Source organism: Oncorhynchus tshawytscha, linkage group LG05 (genome assembly GCF_018296145.1).
Source record: "Oncorhynchus tshawytscha isolate Ot180627B linkage group LG05, Otsh_v2.0, whole genome shotgun sequence".
In the NCBI taxonomy this organism is placed as follows: Eukaryota; Metazoa; Chordata; class Actinopteri; order Salmoniformes; family Salmonidae; genus Oncorhynchus; species Oncorhynchus tshawytscha.
In genome coordinates this window covers 77,121,516-77,139,681 of record NC_056433.1, presented here as the reverse complement: position 1 = coordinate 77,139,681, position 18,166 = coordinate 77,121,516, and the positions used below count along the sequence as shown (strand labels likewise).

Sequence of the window (18,166 nt, the reverse complement as noted above, 5' to 3'; positions counted from 1 at the left end):
TTGATAGGGATAGCCTATGACAGGGTTGATAGGGATAGTCTATGATAGGGTTGAGTGGGATAGTATATTACAGGGTTGATGAATCAACATCAGCACATGAATCAGCACATGAATCAACATTTCAAGAAAAGGGACTACTGTGTCTACAGCACCAGAGCTGTCAGTAATTGCATTTCTTTCAGTTTTAGTATTACACTGTTGCTACTTCGCTCATCAACCAAGGACCAACTGAAGAGAGGAGGATGACGATATTCAGCCACAATTACCATTTATTATTAAAACCAGCAACTAATGCGTTTTGGCTCGTTGCTTTCATCAGCTTGTTGCCTTACAGTTTTAGTATTCACAGTCCCCCCTATATAGATGCAGCCAGGGACAGGATGTACACTACATTACTTTGTATAAACCCTATAAGAGTCTAGGATGTAATTATCTTTCTGTGATTAGGATGAAACACATTTACACTCATTAGTATGCAAAACTCAACTCAGCTTAGCTTTGCTGCGTCAACGTACGTTCGACTACAGGCTCAAAATGGCTAGAAACAAAGCACTTTCTTCTGAAACTCATCAGTCTATTCTTGTTCTGAGAAATGAAGGATATTCCATGCGAGAAATTGGCAATAAACTGAAGATCTCGTACAACGCTGTGCACTACTCCCTTCACAGAACAGCGCAAACTGTCTCTAACCAGAATAAAAAGAGAAGTGGGAGGCCCCGGTGCACCACTGAGCAAGAGGACAAGTACATTTGAGTGTCTAGTTTGAGTAACAGACACCTCACAAGTCCTCAACTGGCAGCTTCATTAAATAGTACCCGCAAAACACCAGTCTCAACATCAACAGTGAAGAGGTGACTCCGGGATGCTGGCCTTCTATGCAGACTACCCCTGTCCAGTGTTCTTTTGCCCATCTTAATATTTTCTTTTTATTGGCCAGTCTAAGATATGGCATTTTCTTTGCAACTCTGCCTAGAAGGCCAACAATCCCGGAGTCGCCTCTTCACTGTTGACGTTGTTGAGACTGGCAATTTCTCGCATGGAATAGCCTTCATTTCTCAGAACAAGAATAGACTGACAAGTTTCAAGTTTCTGGCCATTATGAGCCTGTAATCGAACCCACAAATGCTGATGCTCCAGATACTCAACTAGCTAACAGAACGTGCCATTGGAACACAGGAGTGATGGTTGCTGATAATGGGACTCCTATGTAGATATTGTAGATATTCCATTAAAATCAGCCGTTTCCTGCTACAATAGTCATTTACAACATTAACAATGTCTACACTGTATTTCTGATCAATTTGATGTTATTTTAATGGACAAAAAAATGAGCTTTTCTTTATAAATAAGGACATTTCTAAGTGACCCCAAACCTTTCAACGGTAGTGTATGTATAATGAGACAGGCGGATAGTGTTTAGCACAGCAAGAATATTAGGAAGAGAAAACCCTTGTTCGCTACCCCTTCCTCTTACCCCTGACCCTTCAATGATTGCAGCTCTGTAAGGTGGAAGCAATATAGTGCAAGCCAGTGGAGGCTGCTGAGGGGAGGACGGCTCACAATAATGTCTGGATTGGAGCGAATGGAATGGCATCAAACACCTGGAAACCATGGAAACCATGTGTTGGATGTATTTGATGCCATTCCACTGATTCCGCTCCAGCCATTATCACGAGCCCGTCCTCTCCGACCTCCTGTGCTGGAAGCTTTACCACTACACTGCTTTCTTCTCCAGGACCCTCAGACATGCTATCACACAGGGGTTAGGGCAGAAGGGGATGGATTTGGGAACGACTGTGTGACTTTTAACTTACCACTTTTCCTGTCCATCGCTGTATTAGTTCAGGTTCATGGACTTCTCTGCTGTCAGAGAGTGGGCAACCTGGAAAAGAGAATGGAAGTCTGTGAGCAACTGAAATAACACGGAATATCAACACTGGCCAACTGTTTGTAGTACAACCTCTGTTTTGTTTTAAATAAGAGCTCTTTTCTTTTTAGATGAGAAGAGCGTATGTGAAATGACTTGTTGCAGCTACCCGTGATAGTCTGTTTGTTGCTAATGAGAGAAACATCCTGTCCACAACCTCTCCACTGTGTCATTGTCTAAAAGAGTGAGAGAGACCCTCGGTGGCCATTAGAAATCACCACAACACTGACAAGGGCTACAGTTTCATCCAACTAATTAGGAAAATGTTCCATCTGGGTGCCATTTTGTGTGTTTTGTTCCAGTTGGAGCTGCCAAGAAACTGAAGCCCGCGGCTTTTTACGAGGGGCCTTGCATGAGGCAATTGGGATGGAAAAAATCAAATCAATCAAATCAACAAAAAACAAAAATTACATTCTTGGTGAACAATAGGTGTAGACAAACAGTGAAATTCTTCCCAACAATGCAGAGAGGAAAATAGAAAATAATAACACAAGGAATAAAAACAACTCAGAGATTTGGGTCAAAACTTTCAGAGGTTTATGCTTTTAAATGTAATATCCAATGTACTACTAATAATACACAGTAAAGGCAAGGATGTTCCCAAAGCCTTCCCATGCTTTAAAGATTGAACCCATTTAAAATAGCACACCCTTAGGCCTGCAGCAAAAATATAAATCGCTAAACAGTTGAGCAGATAAACACACAATTTCCATGTAAATTAGTGCGGGTGAAAGAAAAAGAGCTCGTCAGAAGAACACGTCCTTCTCAAAGCCTGTTTTAGTGAGAGATGAAGTGTAAACTGGAACCCGGCAGACAGGAGTGAATTCCAGTGCAATAAACAACTTTATGAGTATTATCAGAGCATGCAATTCAAATCAAACCCTTATCTAATCTACTTATCTATGCTACTTACAGTGGGGAGAACAAGTATTTGATACACTGCCGATTTTGCAGGTTTTCCTACTTACAAAGCACGTAGAGGTCTGTAATTTTTATCATTGGTACACTTCAACTGTGAGAAACGGAATCGAAAACAAAAATCCAGAAAATCACATTGTATGATTTTTAAGTAATTAATTTGCATTTTATCGCATGACATAAGTATTTGAAAACCTACCAACCAGTGAGAATTCCGGCTCTCACAGACCTGTTAGCTTTTCTTTAAGAAGCCATCCTGTTCTCCACTCATTACCTGTATTAACTTCACCTGTTTGAACTCGTTACCTGTATAAAAGACACCTGTCCACACACTCAATCAAACAGACTCCAACCTCTCCACAATGGCCAAGACCAGAGAGCTGTGTAAGGACATCAGGGATAAAATTATAGACCTGCACAAGGTTGGGATGGGCTACAGGACAATAGCCAAGCAGCTTGGTGAGAAGGCAACAACTGTTGGCGCAATTATTAGAAAATGGAAGAAGTTCAAGATGACGGTCAATCAACCTCAGTCTGGGGCTCCATGCAAGATCTCATCTCGTGGGGCATCAATGATCATGAGGAAGGTGAGGGATCAGCCCAGAACTACACGGCAGGACCTGGTCAATGACCTGAAGAGAGCTGGGACCACAGTCTCAAAGAAAACCATTAGTAACACACTACGCCGTCATGGATTAAAATCCTGCAGCGCACGCAAGGTCCCCCAGCTCAAGCCAGCGCATGTCCAGGCCCGTCTGAAGTTTGCCAATGACCATCTGGATGATCCAGAAGAGGAATGGGAGAAGGTCATGTGGTCTGATGAGACAAAAATTGAGCTTTTTGGTCTAAACTCCACTCGCCGTGTTTGGAGGAAGAAGAAGGATGAGTACAACCCCAAGAACACCATCCCAACCATGAAGCATGGAGGTGGAAACATCCTTCTTTGGGGATGCTTTTCTGCAAAGGGGACAGGACGAATAAACCGTATTGAGGGGAGAATGGATGGGGCCATGTATCGCGAGATCTTGGCCAACAACCTCCTTCCCTCAGTAAGAGCATTGAAGATGGGTCGTGGCTGGGTCTTCCAGCATGACAACTACCCGAAACCCACAGCCAGGGCAACTAAGGAGTGGTTCTGTAAGAAGCATCTCAAGGTCCTGGAGTGGCCTAGCCAGTCTCCAGACCTGAACCCAATAGAAAATCTTTGGAGGGAGCTGAAAGTCCGTATTTCCCAGCGACAGCCCCAAAACCTGAAGGATCTGGAGAAGGTCTGTATGGAGGAGTGGGCCAAAATCCCTGCTGCAGTGTGTGCAAACCTGGTCAAGAACTTCAGGAAACATATGATCTCTGTAATTGCAAACAAAGGTTTCTGTAGCAAATATTAAGTTCTGCTTTTCTGATATATCAAATACTTATGTCATGCAATAAAATGCTAACTAATTACTTAAAAATCATACAATGTGATTTTCTGGATTTTTACAGACCTGTACATGCTTTGTAAGTAGGAAAACCTGCAAAATAGGCAGTGTATCAAATACTTGTTCTCCCCACTGTATCTATCCTACTTATCTATTCTACGTATCTATCCTACTTATGTGAATCTACTTATCTAATCTACTTATCTATGCTACTTATCTATCCTACTTATCTAATCTACTTATGTTATTCTACTTATCTAACTACTTATCTATGCTACTTATGCTATTCTACTTATCTATGCTACTTGTATCAATCCTTATGATTGCTTTCTCACCTTAAATGTGTTTTATCATCATAATGGAAGACTTTAGGCTCTTGAGCACTTTCCTGAGCTTTTCTTATTACCTTCCTGCAGCTTGGTACCATCACAACCCTCTTAATAATGCACAAAGAACAAAACACCTTTGAAGCCTAAGGCAAAGAACAAATTGTAAGTGACAATCTCTACTCATTCTGCTTTAATGACTTTGGGGAGAACAGAGGAAGCATCTTTCTACCCGACAACAAATGTCCTGTATCTGTGAACAATACACACTGGAACGGTGGTGCTGGGGAAAGACTGTGTGCTTAGAGTAGAGGTGGGCTGTTTACCATCAGAGTACAGCACAGGAATATGCTACAATACACAGGCACCGCATTGGATGGCAAGGCCATCGATCAAAATGACAGCCAATCCACACAGGAACCTGATCTCGGATCAATAACAACCTCTAGCTGGACCGCCTCCATGAATAAACCCCAAACAATAAAGCAAAGCAAAGCAATGTGATATCTAGAGCAGAACTGTCTCTGTGTTTCTACCCTGTCCAGTCATATCTCTCAGCCCTTTACCAGTCATATCTCTATCTCTCAGCCCTTTACCAGTCATATCTCTCAGCCCTTTACCAGTCATATCTCTATCTCTCAGCCCTTTACCAGTCATATCTCTATCTCTCAGTCATTTACCAGTCATATCTCTATCTCTCAGCACTTTATCAGTCATATCTCTATCCCTCAGCCCTTTACCAGTCATATCTCTATCCCTCAGCCCTTTACCAGTCATATCTCTATCCCCCAGCCCTTTACCAGTCACATCTCTATCCCTCAGCCCTTTACCAGTCATATCTCTATCCCCCAGCCCTTTACCAGTCATATCTCTATCTCTCAGCTCTTTACCAGTCATATCTCTATCTCTCAGCCCTTTACCAGTCATATCTCTATCCCTCAGGCCTTTTCCAGTCATATCTCTATCCCTCAGCCCTTTACCAGTCATATCTCTATCTCTCAGCCCTTTACCAGTCATATCTCTATCTCTCAGCCCTTTACCAGTCATATCTCTATCTCTCAGCCCTTTACCAGTCATATCTCTATCTCTCAGCCCTTTACCAGTCATATCTCTATCCCTCAGCCCTTTACCAGTCATATATCTATCCCCCAGCCCTTTACCAGTCATATCTCTATCCCCCAGCCCTTTACCATTCATATCTCTATCCCTCAGCTCTTTACCAGTCAGATCTATATCTCTCAGCCCTTTACCAGTCATATCTCTCAGCTCTTTACAAGTCATATCTCTATCCCTCAGCCATTTACCAGTCATATCTCTCAGCCTTTTACCAGTCATATCTCTCAGCTCTTTACCAGTCATATCTCTCAGCTCTTTGCCAGTCATATCTCTATCTCTTAGCCCTTTACCAGTCATATCTCTCAGCCCTTTACCAGTCATATCTCTATCTCTCAGCCCTTTACCAGTCATATGTCTATCTCTCAGCCCTTTACCAGTCATATCTCTATCTCTCAGCCATTTACCAGTCATATCTCTATCTCTCAGCCCTTTACCAGTCATATCTCTATCTCTCAGCCCTTTACCAGTCATATCTCTATCTCTCAGCCCTTTACCAGTCATATCTCTATCTCTCAGCACTTTACCAGTCATATCTATCTCAGCCCTTTACCAGTCATATCTCTATCTCTCAGCCCTTTACCAGTCATATCTCTATCTCTCAGCCCTTTATCCAGTCATATCTCTCAGCCCTTTACCAGTCATATCTCTCAGCCCTTTACCAGTCATATCTCTATCTCTCAGCCCTTTACCAGTCATATCTCTATCCCTCAGCCCTTTACCAGTCATATCTCTATCCCTCAGCCCTTTACCAGTCACATCTCTATCTCTCAGCCCTTTACCAGTCATATCTCTATCCCTCAGCTCTTTACCAGTCATATCTCTCAGCCCTTTACCAGTCATATCTCTATCTCTCAGCTCTTTACCAGTCATGTCTCTATCCCTCAGCCCTTTACACCGGCCCTACTTATCTTCATTTCAGCCGTTAGCCAGTGACTCACCGGGAGTTAGTCATGATACATCGTATGACTATCATAAGACACACAGGATCTGACTAACACATTGTCTCTGCTACCATGGAAACCACACATACGGCTAATTTATCTTGTCGCTGAGGTGTTGCTATGGAAGCAGGGGCATGCATGTCCCTGACACTCCAAATCCTTCATGTGACGCTGGGCAATCTGGTTCCGGCTCGCTGTCCTTGAGGCCTAATTAGCCAATTTGTGAGCGGAAGAATGCTGTTGATAATTGCTGAGTAAAGCGCAAGGTTGCAGACTCGACAGGCAATTATACACAGCTGGCAGAGCAGAGCAGAGCAGAGAGAACAGCACAGCTAGTTAATTATATCCTTACTAAAAACACAGGGATAGATATGAGAGAGAGAGAGAGAGAGAGAGAGAGAGAGAGAGAGAGAGAGAGAGAGGCACAGAGAAGGGGAAAGGCACAGAGAGGGAGAGAGAGAGAGAGAGAGGGAGAGAGAGAGAGAGAAGTTTTGAAACTTCTGTATGTGTGATGTTTACTCTTAATTTTTATTGTTTATTTCACTTTATATATTCACTTTATATATTATCTACCTCACTTGCTTTGGCAATGTTAACACATGTTTCCCATGCCAATAAAGCCCCTGAATTGAATTGAATTGAGAGAGAGAGAGAGAGAGAGAGAGGGGGGGAGAGAGAGAGAGAGAGAGAGAGAGAGAGGGAGATAGAGAGGGAGCGCTACACACAGGCTGTGAGAGGAGCAACTGGCCCAGCCCCCACCAACCAAATGAGTGACATTAAACAAATGCTGAGTCTACTATGCTCACATGTGTTATGCCGAGGGTCATGGTAAGATGAGCACAAGAACTCCACCATCCTCACACTACACCCACCCAAGTAGCATGACACAAATTCTATCTTAAAGGATAAACAAATCACATTTGAGAGTTAAAGAGTTTACTTTAATTGAAAAATCTTATTTTAATAGTTCTTGTTGGATCGTGAGTGTTTGTCTCATTTTGAAGGTAAAGAAAAATAAAAAATAGTTATGAAATCTGTTTACGTTGCATGTTGGAATTTACAAGGGTTGAAGACCTCTGCTTTTGGACTAAAGAGCAGAAACCCAGACTTCCTGAAAGAAATTGATGATGTTGGTATTGTAGTACTACAGGAAACATGGTGCAGAGGTGATGTTTCCACTGGCTGTCCACTAGGTTATAGGGAGATAATTGTACCATCCACTAAATTAAAAGGAATCAATCAGGGCAGAGACTCAGGGGGAATGCTAATATGGTATAAATCTGAACTAATTCATTCAATCGAATTGATCAAAACAGGGTAATTTTTATCTGGTTAAAAATCAACAAGGAGGCTATCTTAACAGATAAAAACATCTTCCTCTGTGCGTCATACATTCCCCCCTCAGAGTCACCCTACTTCAATGAAGAGAGTTTCTCCATTCTAGAGGGGGAGACTAGTCACTTTCAGGCCCAAGGCAACGTACTGGTCTGTGGAGACCTGAATGCTAGAACAGCAGAAGAACTATTAACAGTCATGGGGACAAACACCTACCGGGAAGCAACAACATTTCCCTCCCCACATACCCCCACAGAAACAACTATGACAAAGTGAAAAACAAAAACGGAGTACAGCTCCTGAAGCTCTGTGGAACACTGGGTCTGTACATAGCCAATGGTAGGCTGAGAGGGGACTCTTTTGGTAGGTACACCTACAGCTCTGTGGAACACTGGGTCTGTACATAGTCAATGGTAGGCTGAGAGGGGACTCTTTTGGTAGATACACCTACAGCTCATCCCTTGGCAGCAGCACTGTAGACTACTTCCTCACCGACCTAAACCCAGAGTCTCTCAGAGCCTTCACAGTCAGGCCACTAACACCTCTCTCAGACCACAGTAAAATCACAGTGTATCTGAGAAGAGCAGAACCCAACCATGAAGCAATAAATGACATGGTACTAAACAGGCCTATAGATGAAGTGCAAACAGTACAGACATCTACCAAAAAGCAATTAGTAGCCAAAAAATACAATCTCTCCTGGACAACTTTTTAGCCTTAACATTCTCCTACAGCAATGAAGGTGTAAATTTGGCTGTTTGGAACATAAACTTTATATTTGACAAATTAGCCTCCTTGGCTAATTTAAAGAAGCATAAGAGCAAACCAGAAATAACAGATAATGAAAAATGGTTTGATAATGATTGCAAAAATCTAAGAAAGTAATTGAGAAATATGTCTAATCAAAAACACAGAGAACCAGACAACAAAAATATACGCCTTCAATATGGGGAAACACTGAACCAATACAAACACACCCTAAGAACAAAAAAAGGAACAGCACATTAGAAATCAGCTGGATGGAATTGAGGAATCCATAGAATCAAACCACTTCTGGGAGAATTGGAATCAATGAAACAAACCTCATCATGAGGAATTGGCTATCCAAAATGGGGATATGTGGAGAAATCACTTTGCAAACCTCTACAGCAATATAACAAAGAGCCCAGAACAAAATGATATAAAAGAAAAATGACAAATCCTTGAATCAGCAGTCAAAGACTATCAGAATCCTGTGGATACCCCAATTACAGAAGAAGAATTATTGGAAAAACGATGCACTCTCCAACCCAAAAAGGCCTGTGGTGCTGGTGGTATTTTAAATGAAATGATCAAATATACAGACCACAAATTCAAATTGGCTATACTCAAACTCTTCAACATTATCCTCACTGCAGGTATTTTCCCCAATATTTGGAACCAGGGATTGATCACACTAATCTATAAAAATGGAGACAAATTTGACCCAAATAATTAGAGAGGAATTTGCGTTAACAGCAACTTGGGCAAAATTCTCTGCAGTATTATAAATAGCAGACTACATCATTTCCTTGACGAACACAACGTCCTGAACAGAAGCCAGATTGGATTTCTAAAAAATGATCGTACAACAGACCACATTTACACCCTCCACACTCTAATTGATAAACAAGTAAACCAAAACAAAGGCTAAATCTACTCGTGTTTTGTAGATTTCAAGAAAGCATTTTATTCAATTTGGCACAAAGGTCTTTTTTATAAACTAATAGAAAGTGGTATTGGAGGGAAAACATATCATTTTATTAAATCAATGTACATTAAAAACAAATGGCTGTGAATGAGCTGAGAGACAAAGCAAGAAATGCATTCTATGCCATTAAAAGGAACATCATAATCGAAATTTCAATTAGTATCTGGCTCAGTTATAGAACCAATTGCTCTATATGGCAGTGAAGTATGGGGTCCAAGCTCTAATAATTAAATTACCAAATGGGACAAACATCCAATTGAAATACTGCATGCAGAGTTTTGCAAGACTGTATTGCAAGTGCAAAGAAAAACGCCAAATAACGCATGTAGAGCAGAATTGGGTCAATACCCCCTCCTCATTCGAATAGAAAAAAGAGCCATCAAATTTTACAACCACCTAAAAACAAGTGACCCCAAAACATTCCATCACACAGCTCTACAATGCCAAGAGATGAAAAAAGAGAAGAGTCCCCTCAGCCAGCTGGTTCTGAGGCTCAGTTCACCAACCCAAACCAACCCCATAGAGCCTCAGGACAGCACTCAGCCAGCTGGTTCTGAGGCTCAGTTCACCAACCCAAACCAACCCCATAGAGCCTCAGGACAGCACTCAGCCAGCTGGTTCTGAGGCTCAGTTCACCAACCCAAACCAACCCCATAGAGCCTCAGGACAGCACTCAGCCAGCTGGTTCTGAGGCTCAGTTCACCAACCCAAACCAACCCCATAGAGCCTCAGAACAGCACTCAGCCAGCTGGTTCTGAGACTCAGTTCACCAACCCAAACCAACCCCATAGAGCCTCAGAACAGCACTCAGAAAATCTGGCCCAACCAAATCATCACAAAGCAAAAAGAAAAATATATCACCTATTGGAAAGACACCACCAAAAATCAAAGTAAACGTCAATGCTATTTTGCTCTAAACAGACAGTATATGGTGGCAGACTATCTGACCACTGACTGATAGAAAACTGAGGAAAACATTGACTAGGTACAGACTCAGTGAGCACAGTCTGGCTATAGAGACCGGTCGTCACAGACAAACCTGGCTGCCCAGAGAGGACATGCTGTGCTCACTCTGCTCCAGGGGAGAGGTAGAGACAGAGCTGCATTTCCTATTACACTGTTACAAATACTCAGACCTAAGAGAATATTTCTTTCCCAAAATTATAATTCAATACAAAGAATTTGAAACTATAAAAGATGAAGAAAAAATCTAATATTTATTGGGTGAAAAGCCAAAATGTGTAGTTTTGGAAGCCAAATATGTGTCCTCCTGCCACAACCTGAGGGACAACCAGTGAAAAGTGCAAAGTAATGTCAATAATATTTCCCATCTTGTTTTGTTTTGTCTTACATACCATGTCATGTGTCTTCTCAGTCATGAGAGAGAGACTGTCTTCTCATGTTGACACTGGTCCACTACCGTTACCATTACCATTGTATTGTTGTTCTCATTAATATTGTTGTTGTACTTGTTGATAATGGTAATCCCATTTCCACTACTACTATTATTATTGCTGTTGGTCCCACCATTTATTTATATATAAATATACAGTGGGGCAAAAAAGTATTTAGTCAGCCACCAATTGTGCAAGTTCTCCCACTTAAGAAGATGAGAGAGGCCTGTAATTTTCATGATAGGTACACTTCAACTATGACAGACAAAATGAGAAGAAAAAAATCCAGAAAATCACATTGTAGGATTTTTAATGAATTTATTTGCAAATTATGGTGGAAAATCTGTCTGGGGATCCACGCAAGATCTCACTCCGTGGGGTCAAAATTATCACAAGAACGGTGAGCAAAAATCTCAGAACCACACGGGGGGACCTAGTGAATGACCTGCAGAGAGCTGGGACCAAAGTAACAAAGCCTACCATCAGTAACACACTACGCCGCCAGGGACTCAAATCCTGCAGTGCCAGACGTGTCCCCCTGCTTAAGCCAGTACATGTCCAGGCCCATCTGAAGTTTGCTAGAGAGCATTTGGATCATCCAGAAGAAGATTGGGAGAATGTCATATGGTCAGCTGAAACCAAAATATAACTTTTTGGTAAAAACTCAACTCGTCGTGTTTGGAGGACAAAGAATGCTGAGTTGCATCCAAAGAACACCATCTCTACTGTGAAGCATGGGGGTGGAAACATCATGCTTTGGGGCTGTTTTTCTGCAAAGGGACCAGGACGACTGATCCGTGTAAAGGAAAGAATGAATGGGGCCATGTATCGTGAGATTTTGAGTGAAAACCTCCTTCCATCAGCAAGGGCATTGAAGATGAAACGCGGCTGGGTCTTTCAGCATGACAATGATCCCAAACACACTGCCCGGGCAACGAAGGAGTGGCTTCGTAAGAAGCATTTCAAGGTCCTGGAGTGGCCTAGCCAGTATCCAGATCTCAACCCCATAGAAAATCTTTGGAGGGAGTTGAAAGTCTGTGTTGCCCAGCAACAGCCCCAAAACATCACTGCTCTAGAGGAGATCTGCATGGAGGAATGGGCCAAAATACCAGCAACATCTAGTCAATAAATACCCTCCTGTCTCAGCCTCCAGTATTTATGCTGCAGTAGTTTATGTGTCGGGGGGCTAGGGTCAGTTTGTTATATCTGGAGTACCTCTCCTGTCCTTTTCGGTGTCCTGTGTGAATTTAAGTGTGCTCTCTCTAATTCTCTCTTTCTCTCTTTCTTTCTCTCTCTCGGATGACCTGAGCCCTAGGACCATGCCTCAGGACTACCTGACATGATGACTCCTTGCTGTCCCCAGTCCACCTGGCCGTGCGGCTGCTCCAGTTTCAACTGTTCTGCCTTATTATTATTGGACCATGCTGGTCATTTATGAACATTTGAACATCTTGGCCATGTTCTGTTATAATCTCCTCCCGGCACAGCCAGAAGAGGACTGGCCACCCCACATAGCCTGGTTCCTCTCTAGGTTTCTTCCTAGGTTTTGGCCTTTCTAGGGAGTTTTTCCTAGCCACCGTGCTTCTACACCTGCATTGCTTGCTGTTTGAGGTTTTAGGCTGGGTTTCTGTACAGCACTTTGAGATATCAGCTGATGTACAAAGGGCTATATAAATACATTTGATTTGATTTGATTGGATGATGTATTTGATTTGATTGGATGATCATCACTTCAGCATGGTTTACAGGCAGGCACAGAGGAAACTGGGCCAGAACATCTCTTCATCATGGTTACAGGCAGGCACAGAGGAAACTGGGCCAGAACATCACTTCAGCATGGTTACAGGCAGGCACAGGGGAAACTGGGTCAGAACATCACTTCATCGTGGTTACAGGCAGGCACAGAGGAAACTGGGCCAGAACATCACTTCATCGTGGTTACAGGCAGGTACAGAGGCAACTGGGTCAGAACATCACTTCATCATGGTTACAGGCAGGCACAGAGGAAACTGGGTCAGAACATCACTTCATCGTGGTTACAGGCAGGCACAGAGGAAACTGGGCCAGAACATCACTTCATCATGGTTACAGGCAGGCACAGAGGAAACTGGGTCAGAACATCACTTCATCATGGTTACAGGCAGGCACAGAGGAAACTGGGTCAGAACATCACTTCATCGTGGTTACAGGCAGACACAGAGGAAACTGGGTCAGAACATCACTTCATCATGGTTACAGGCAGGCACAGAGGAAACTGGGTCAGAACATCACTTCATCATGGTTACAGGCAGGCACAGAGGAAACTGGGTCAGAACATCACTTCATCATGGTTACAGGCAGGCACAGAGGAAACTGGGTCAGAACATCACTTCATCGTGGTTACAGGCAGGCACAGAGGAAACTGGGTCAGAACATCACTTCAGCATGGTTACAGGCAGGCACAGAGGAAACTGGGCCAGAACATCTCTTCATCATGGTTACAGGCAGGCACAGAGGAAACTGGGTCAGAACATCACTTCATCATGGTTACAGGCAGGCACAGAGGAAACTGGGCCAGAACATCTCTTCATCATGGTTACAGGCAGGCACAGAGGAAACTGGGCCAGAGTGGGGGACTCATCCATCACCTCAAAAGTTCATACGGAAAATACATTTTCCAAGAAGACTAACAAGGTCACAAGAACCGGACAGGTTTATGTCTGATTCTGTGGGTTCAAAATCAAACACACATGTGAGTCTCTTTCCAGTAACGACAATAAAACACACACATACACTATTTCCATCACACTCAAGGACATGTGTGATATACAATCTACAAACACCATGTATTTAAACCAGTAAAGCATAATCGAGGCTGATGATGAGGTGGAGACTGACAATCATTATAATAACTCCTGTCCGGAAGCCGTGGGCATCACATCACAGTAACAGCTACAGTAAATAACCTCCTGCCGACAGACATCTCATATTATGTCAGCTGACCCAGTGAACCACAGGGGGCCGAGCCTTCATTGAAAGTCATGGGTCATTACCAGTTCCTGTAGAGTGCTGCAGATTGAATGATATTAATACAGAGAGGAGAGAGGGAAAGTAGTTTGGAGAGGGGAGACTGGAGATGACAGCTGGGAAGGGATGGCAGCTGCACCATCATATCTCACACACACACACACACACACACACACTCACAAACACACACTGAAAGGTCTGCAGCTGTACCTCTAGATCTGTGACCAGCTCGCCAAGCCTAACTCGGCAGCAGAATGAATGGCTGAACTAGACAACAAAACAACATCTGTGAGTTTCTCACTGGTTGTTACCAGGTGTACAGCTCTAGAACGTCTTTTATCAGCACCCTCACCATCTGTGTTTACCTCCACATAATCCTGAGAAAGTGGAAATAGCTAGTCACCATAAAAAACACACATGCTGGCACGCACACAAAGACACACACAAAAGTACATACACACATGCACAGAAACTCACACATAAACACAACCAGGGGAACATTAATCACTAATGTTACTCTGGAACATCTAGTCAATAAAGTTACTCTGGAACATCTAGTCACTAATGTTACTCTGGAACATCTAGTCAATAAAGTTACTCTGGAACATCTAGTCAATAATGTTACTCTGGAACATCTAGTCAATAAAGTTACTCTGGAACATCTAGTCAATAAAGTTACTATGGAACATCTAGTCAATAAAGTTACTATGGAACATCTAGTCAATAAAGTTACTATGGAACATCTAGTCAATAAAGTTACTATGGAACATTAATCACTAATGTTACTCTGGAACATCTAGTCAATAAAGTTACTCTGGAACATCTAGTCAATAATGTTACTCTGGAACATCTAGTCAATAAAGTTACTATGGAACATTAATCACTAATGTTATTCTGGAACATCTAGTCAATAAAGTTACTCTGGAACATCTAGTCAATAATGTTAGTCTGGAACATCTAGTCAATAAAGTTACTATGGAACATCTAATCAATAAAGTTACTATGGAACATTAATCACTAATGTTACTCTGGAACATCTAGTCAATAAAGTTACTCTGGAACATCTAGTCAATAATGTTACTCTGGAACATCTAGTCAATAAAGTTACTATGGAACATTAATCACTAATGTTATTCTGGAACATCTAGTCAATAAAGTTACTCTGGAACATCTAGTCAATAATGTTAGGCTGGAACATCTATTCAATAAAGTTACTATGGAACATTAATCACTAATGTTACTCTGGAACATCTAGTCAATAAAGTTACTATGGAAACGTATTGAATGTATATTACTCATTGTTTGTTGTTCTGAATCATCTGCAATTAAAGCAGGCAACATGATGGACAGGAGGACAGGGCAGGAGGACTGGGCAGGAGGACAGGGCAGGAGAACAGGGCAGGAGAACAGGGCCGGAGGATATTGCAGGAGGACAGGGCAGGAGGACAGGGAAGGAGGATGGGGCAAGAGGACAGGGCAGGAGGACAGACCCATTAGTTTCCTGTAATAAGCTGCCAGAGGCCTCCCTCCAGATGAACTCCAGAGAGAGACCAGACATTCTCTCCATCTCTCTATGTCTGGAAGGATTACACTACAGAATACAATACAGTGCAGGGTGTTTGTGTGTGTGTGTGTCCACCCCCTGCCCCACCCTCCACCCTCCTTCACCCTCTCCCAACCTCCTCCACCCTCCTCCAACCTGCCCCACCCTCCTCACCCCTCCGCCACCCTCCACCACCCCCTCCACCCTCTTCTGTCTATCTGTTCATTTAGTTGTCCTGCTCAGTGATAACCCAGTCCAGCCCTGCTCAGTGATTTGATTTAATAACCCAGTCCAGTCCAGTCCTGCTCAGTGATTTGATTTAATAACCCAGTCCAGTCCAGCCCTGCTCAGTGATTTGATTTAATAACCCAGTCCAGTCCAGCCCTGCTCAGTGATTTGATTTAATAACCCAGTCCAGTCCAGCCCTGCTCAGTGATTTGATTTAATAACCCAGTCCAGTCCAGCCCTGCTCAGTGATTTGATTTAATAACCCAGTCCAGTCCAGCCCTGCTCAGTGATTTGATTTAATAACCCAGTCCAGTCCAGCCCTGCTCAGTGATTTGAATACCCAGTCCAGTCCTGCTCAGTGATTTGATAATCCAGTCCAGTCCTGCTCAGTGATTTGAATACCCAGTCCAGCCCCCTGCTCAGTGATTTGAATACCCAGTCCAGTTCAGTCCTGCTCAGTGATTTGAATACCCAGTCCAGCCCTGCTCAGTGATTTGAATACCCAGTCCAGCCCTGCTCAGTGATTTGATAACCCAGTCCAGCCCTGCTCAGTGAGTTGAATACCCAGTCCAGCCCTGCTCAGTGATTTGAATACCCAGTCCAGTCCTGCTCAGTGATTTGAATACCCAGTCCAGTCCTGCTCAGTGATTTGAATATCCAGTCCAGTCCTGCTCAGTGATTTGAATACCCAGTCCAGCCCTGCTCAGTGATTTAATAACCCAGTCCAGCCCTGCTCAGTGATTTGATAACCCAGTCCAGCCCTGCTTAGTGATTTGATCACCCAGTCCAGCCCTGCTCAGTGATTGATTTGATAAGGCTAGATTGATTTGATGAGGCTAGATTGATTTGATGAGGCTAGAAACACTGTTACAACCAACAAATACACTATAATTGAGAAATTCAATAAGCATTTCTCTACGGCCGGCCATGCTTTCCACTTGGCTACCCCGGTCAACTGCGTGGCACCCTCCACAGCAACCCGCCCAAGCCCCCACCACTTCTCCTTCTCCCATATCCAGATTGCTGATGTTCTGAAAGAGCTGCAAAATCTGGACCCCTACAAATCAGCCGGGATAGACAATCTGGACCCTCTCTTTCTAAAATTATCTGCCGAAATTGTTGCAACCCCTATTACTAGCCTTTTCAAGCTCTCTTTCGTATCGTCTGAGATTCCCAAAGATTGGAAGCTGTCGCGTTCATCCCCCTCTTCGAAGGGGGAGACACTCTAGACTCAAACTGTTACAGACATATATCTATCCTACCCTGCATCTCTAAGGTCTTCGAAAGCCAAGTTAACAAACAGATTACTGAACATTTTGAATCAGATCATACCTTCTCCGCTATGCAATCTGGTTTCCGAGCTGGTCATGGGTTCACCTCAGCCACGCTCAAGGTCCTTAACGATATCATAACCGCCATCGATAAGAGACATTACTGTGCAGCTGTATGCATCGACTTCGCCAAGGCTTTCAACTCTGTCAATCACCACATTCTTATTGGCAGACTCAACAGCCTTGGTTTCTCAAATGATTGCCTCACCTGGTACACCAACTACTTCTCTGATAGAGCTCAGTGTGTCAAATCGGAGGGCCTGTTGTCTGGACCTCTTGCAGTCTCTATGGGGGTGCCACAGGGTTCAATTCTCGGGCCGACTCTCTTCTCTGTATACATCAATGATGTCGATCTTGCTGCTGGTGATTCTCTGATCCACCTCTACGCAGACGACACCATTCTGTATACTTCTGGCCCTTCTTTGGACACTGTGTTAACTAACCTCCAGACGAGCTTCAATGCCATACAACTCTCCTTCCGTGGCCTCCAACTGCTCTTAAATGCAAATAAAACTAAATGAATGCTATTCAACCGATCATTGCCCGCACCTGCCCACCCATCCAGCATCACTACTCTGGACGGCTCTGACTTAGAATACGTGGATAACTACAAATACCTAGGTGTCTGGCTAGACTGTAAACTCTCCTTCCAGACTCACATTAAGCATCTCCAATCAAAAATTAAATCTAAAATCGGCTTCCTATTTCGCAACAAAGCTTCCTTCACTCATGCTGCCAAACATACCCTTGTAAAACTGACCATCCTACCGATCCTTGATGGCGATGTCATCTATAAAATAGCCTCCAACACTCTACTCAGCAAACTGGATGTAGTCTATCACAGTGCCCTCCGTTTTGCCACCAAAGCCCCATACACTACTCACCACTGCAACCTGTACGCTTTCGTTGGCTGGCCCTCGCTTCATACTCGTCGCCAAACCCACTGGCTACAGG

At 43.3% G+C, this 18,166-nt stretch overlaps 1 protein-coding gene across 4 annotated transcripts in view; it reads right to left on the bottom strand.

Annotated features, from left to right (window-relative positions):
• Positions 1-18,166, bottom strand: part of kank4 (KN motif and ankyrin repeat domains 4) — a 137,532-nt gene that overhangs the window by 42,362 nt on the left and 77,004 nt on the right. For all 4 annotated transcript variants that reach the window (XM_042322393.1, XM_042322394.1, XM_042322396.1 and 1 more), the window contains one exon: positions 1,815-1,882. In XM_042322393.1, coding sequence (XP_042178327.1) covers positions 1,815-1,830 — 16 coding nt within the window. In that variant the 5' untranslated portion in view covers positions 1,831-1,882. The remainder of the gene's footprint in view (positions 1-1,814; positions 1,883-18,166) is intronic.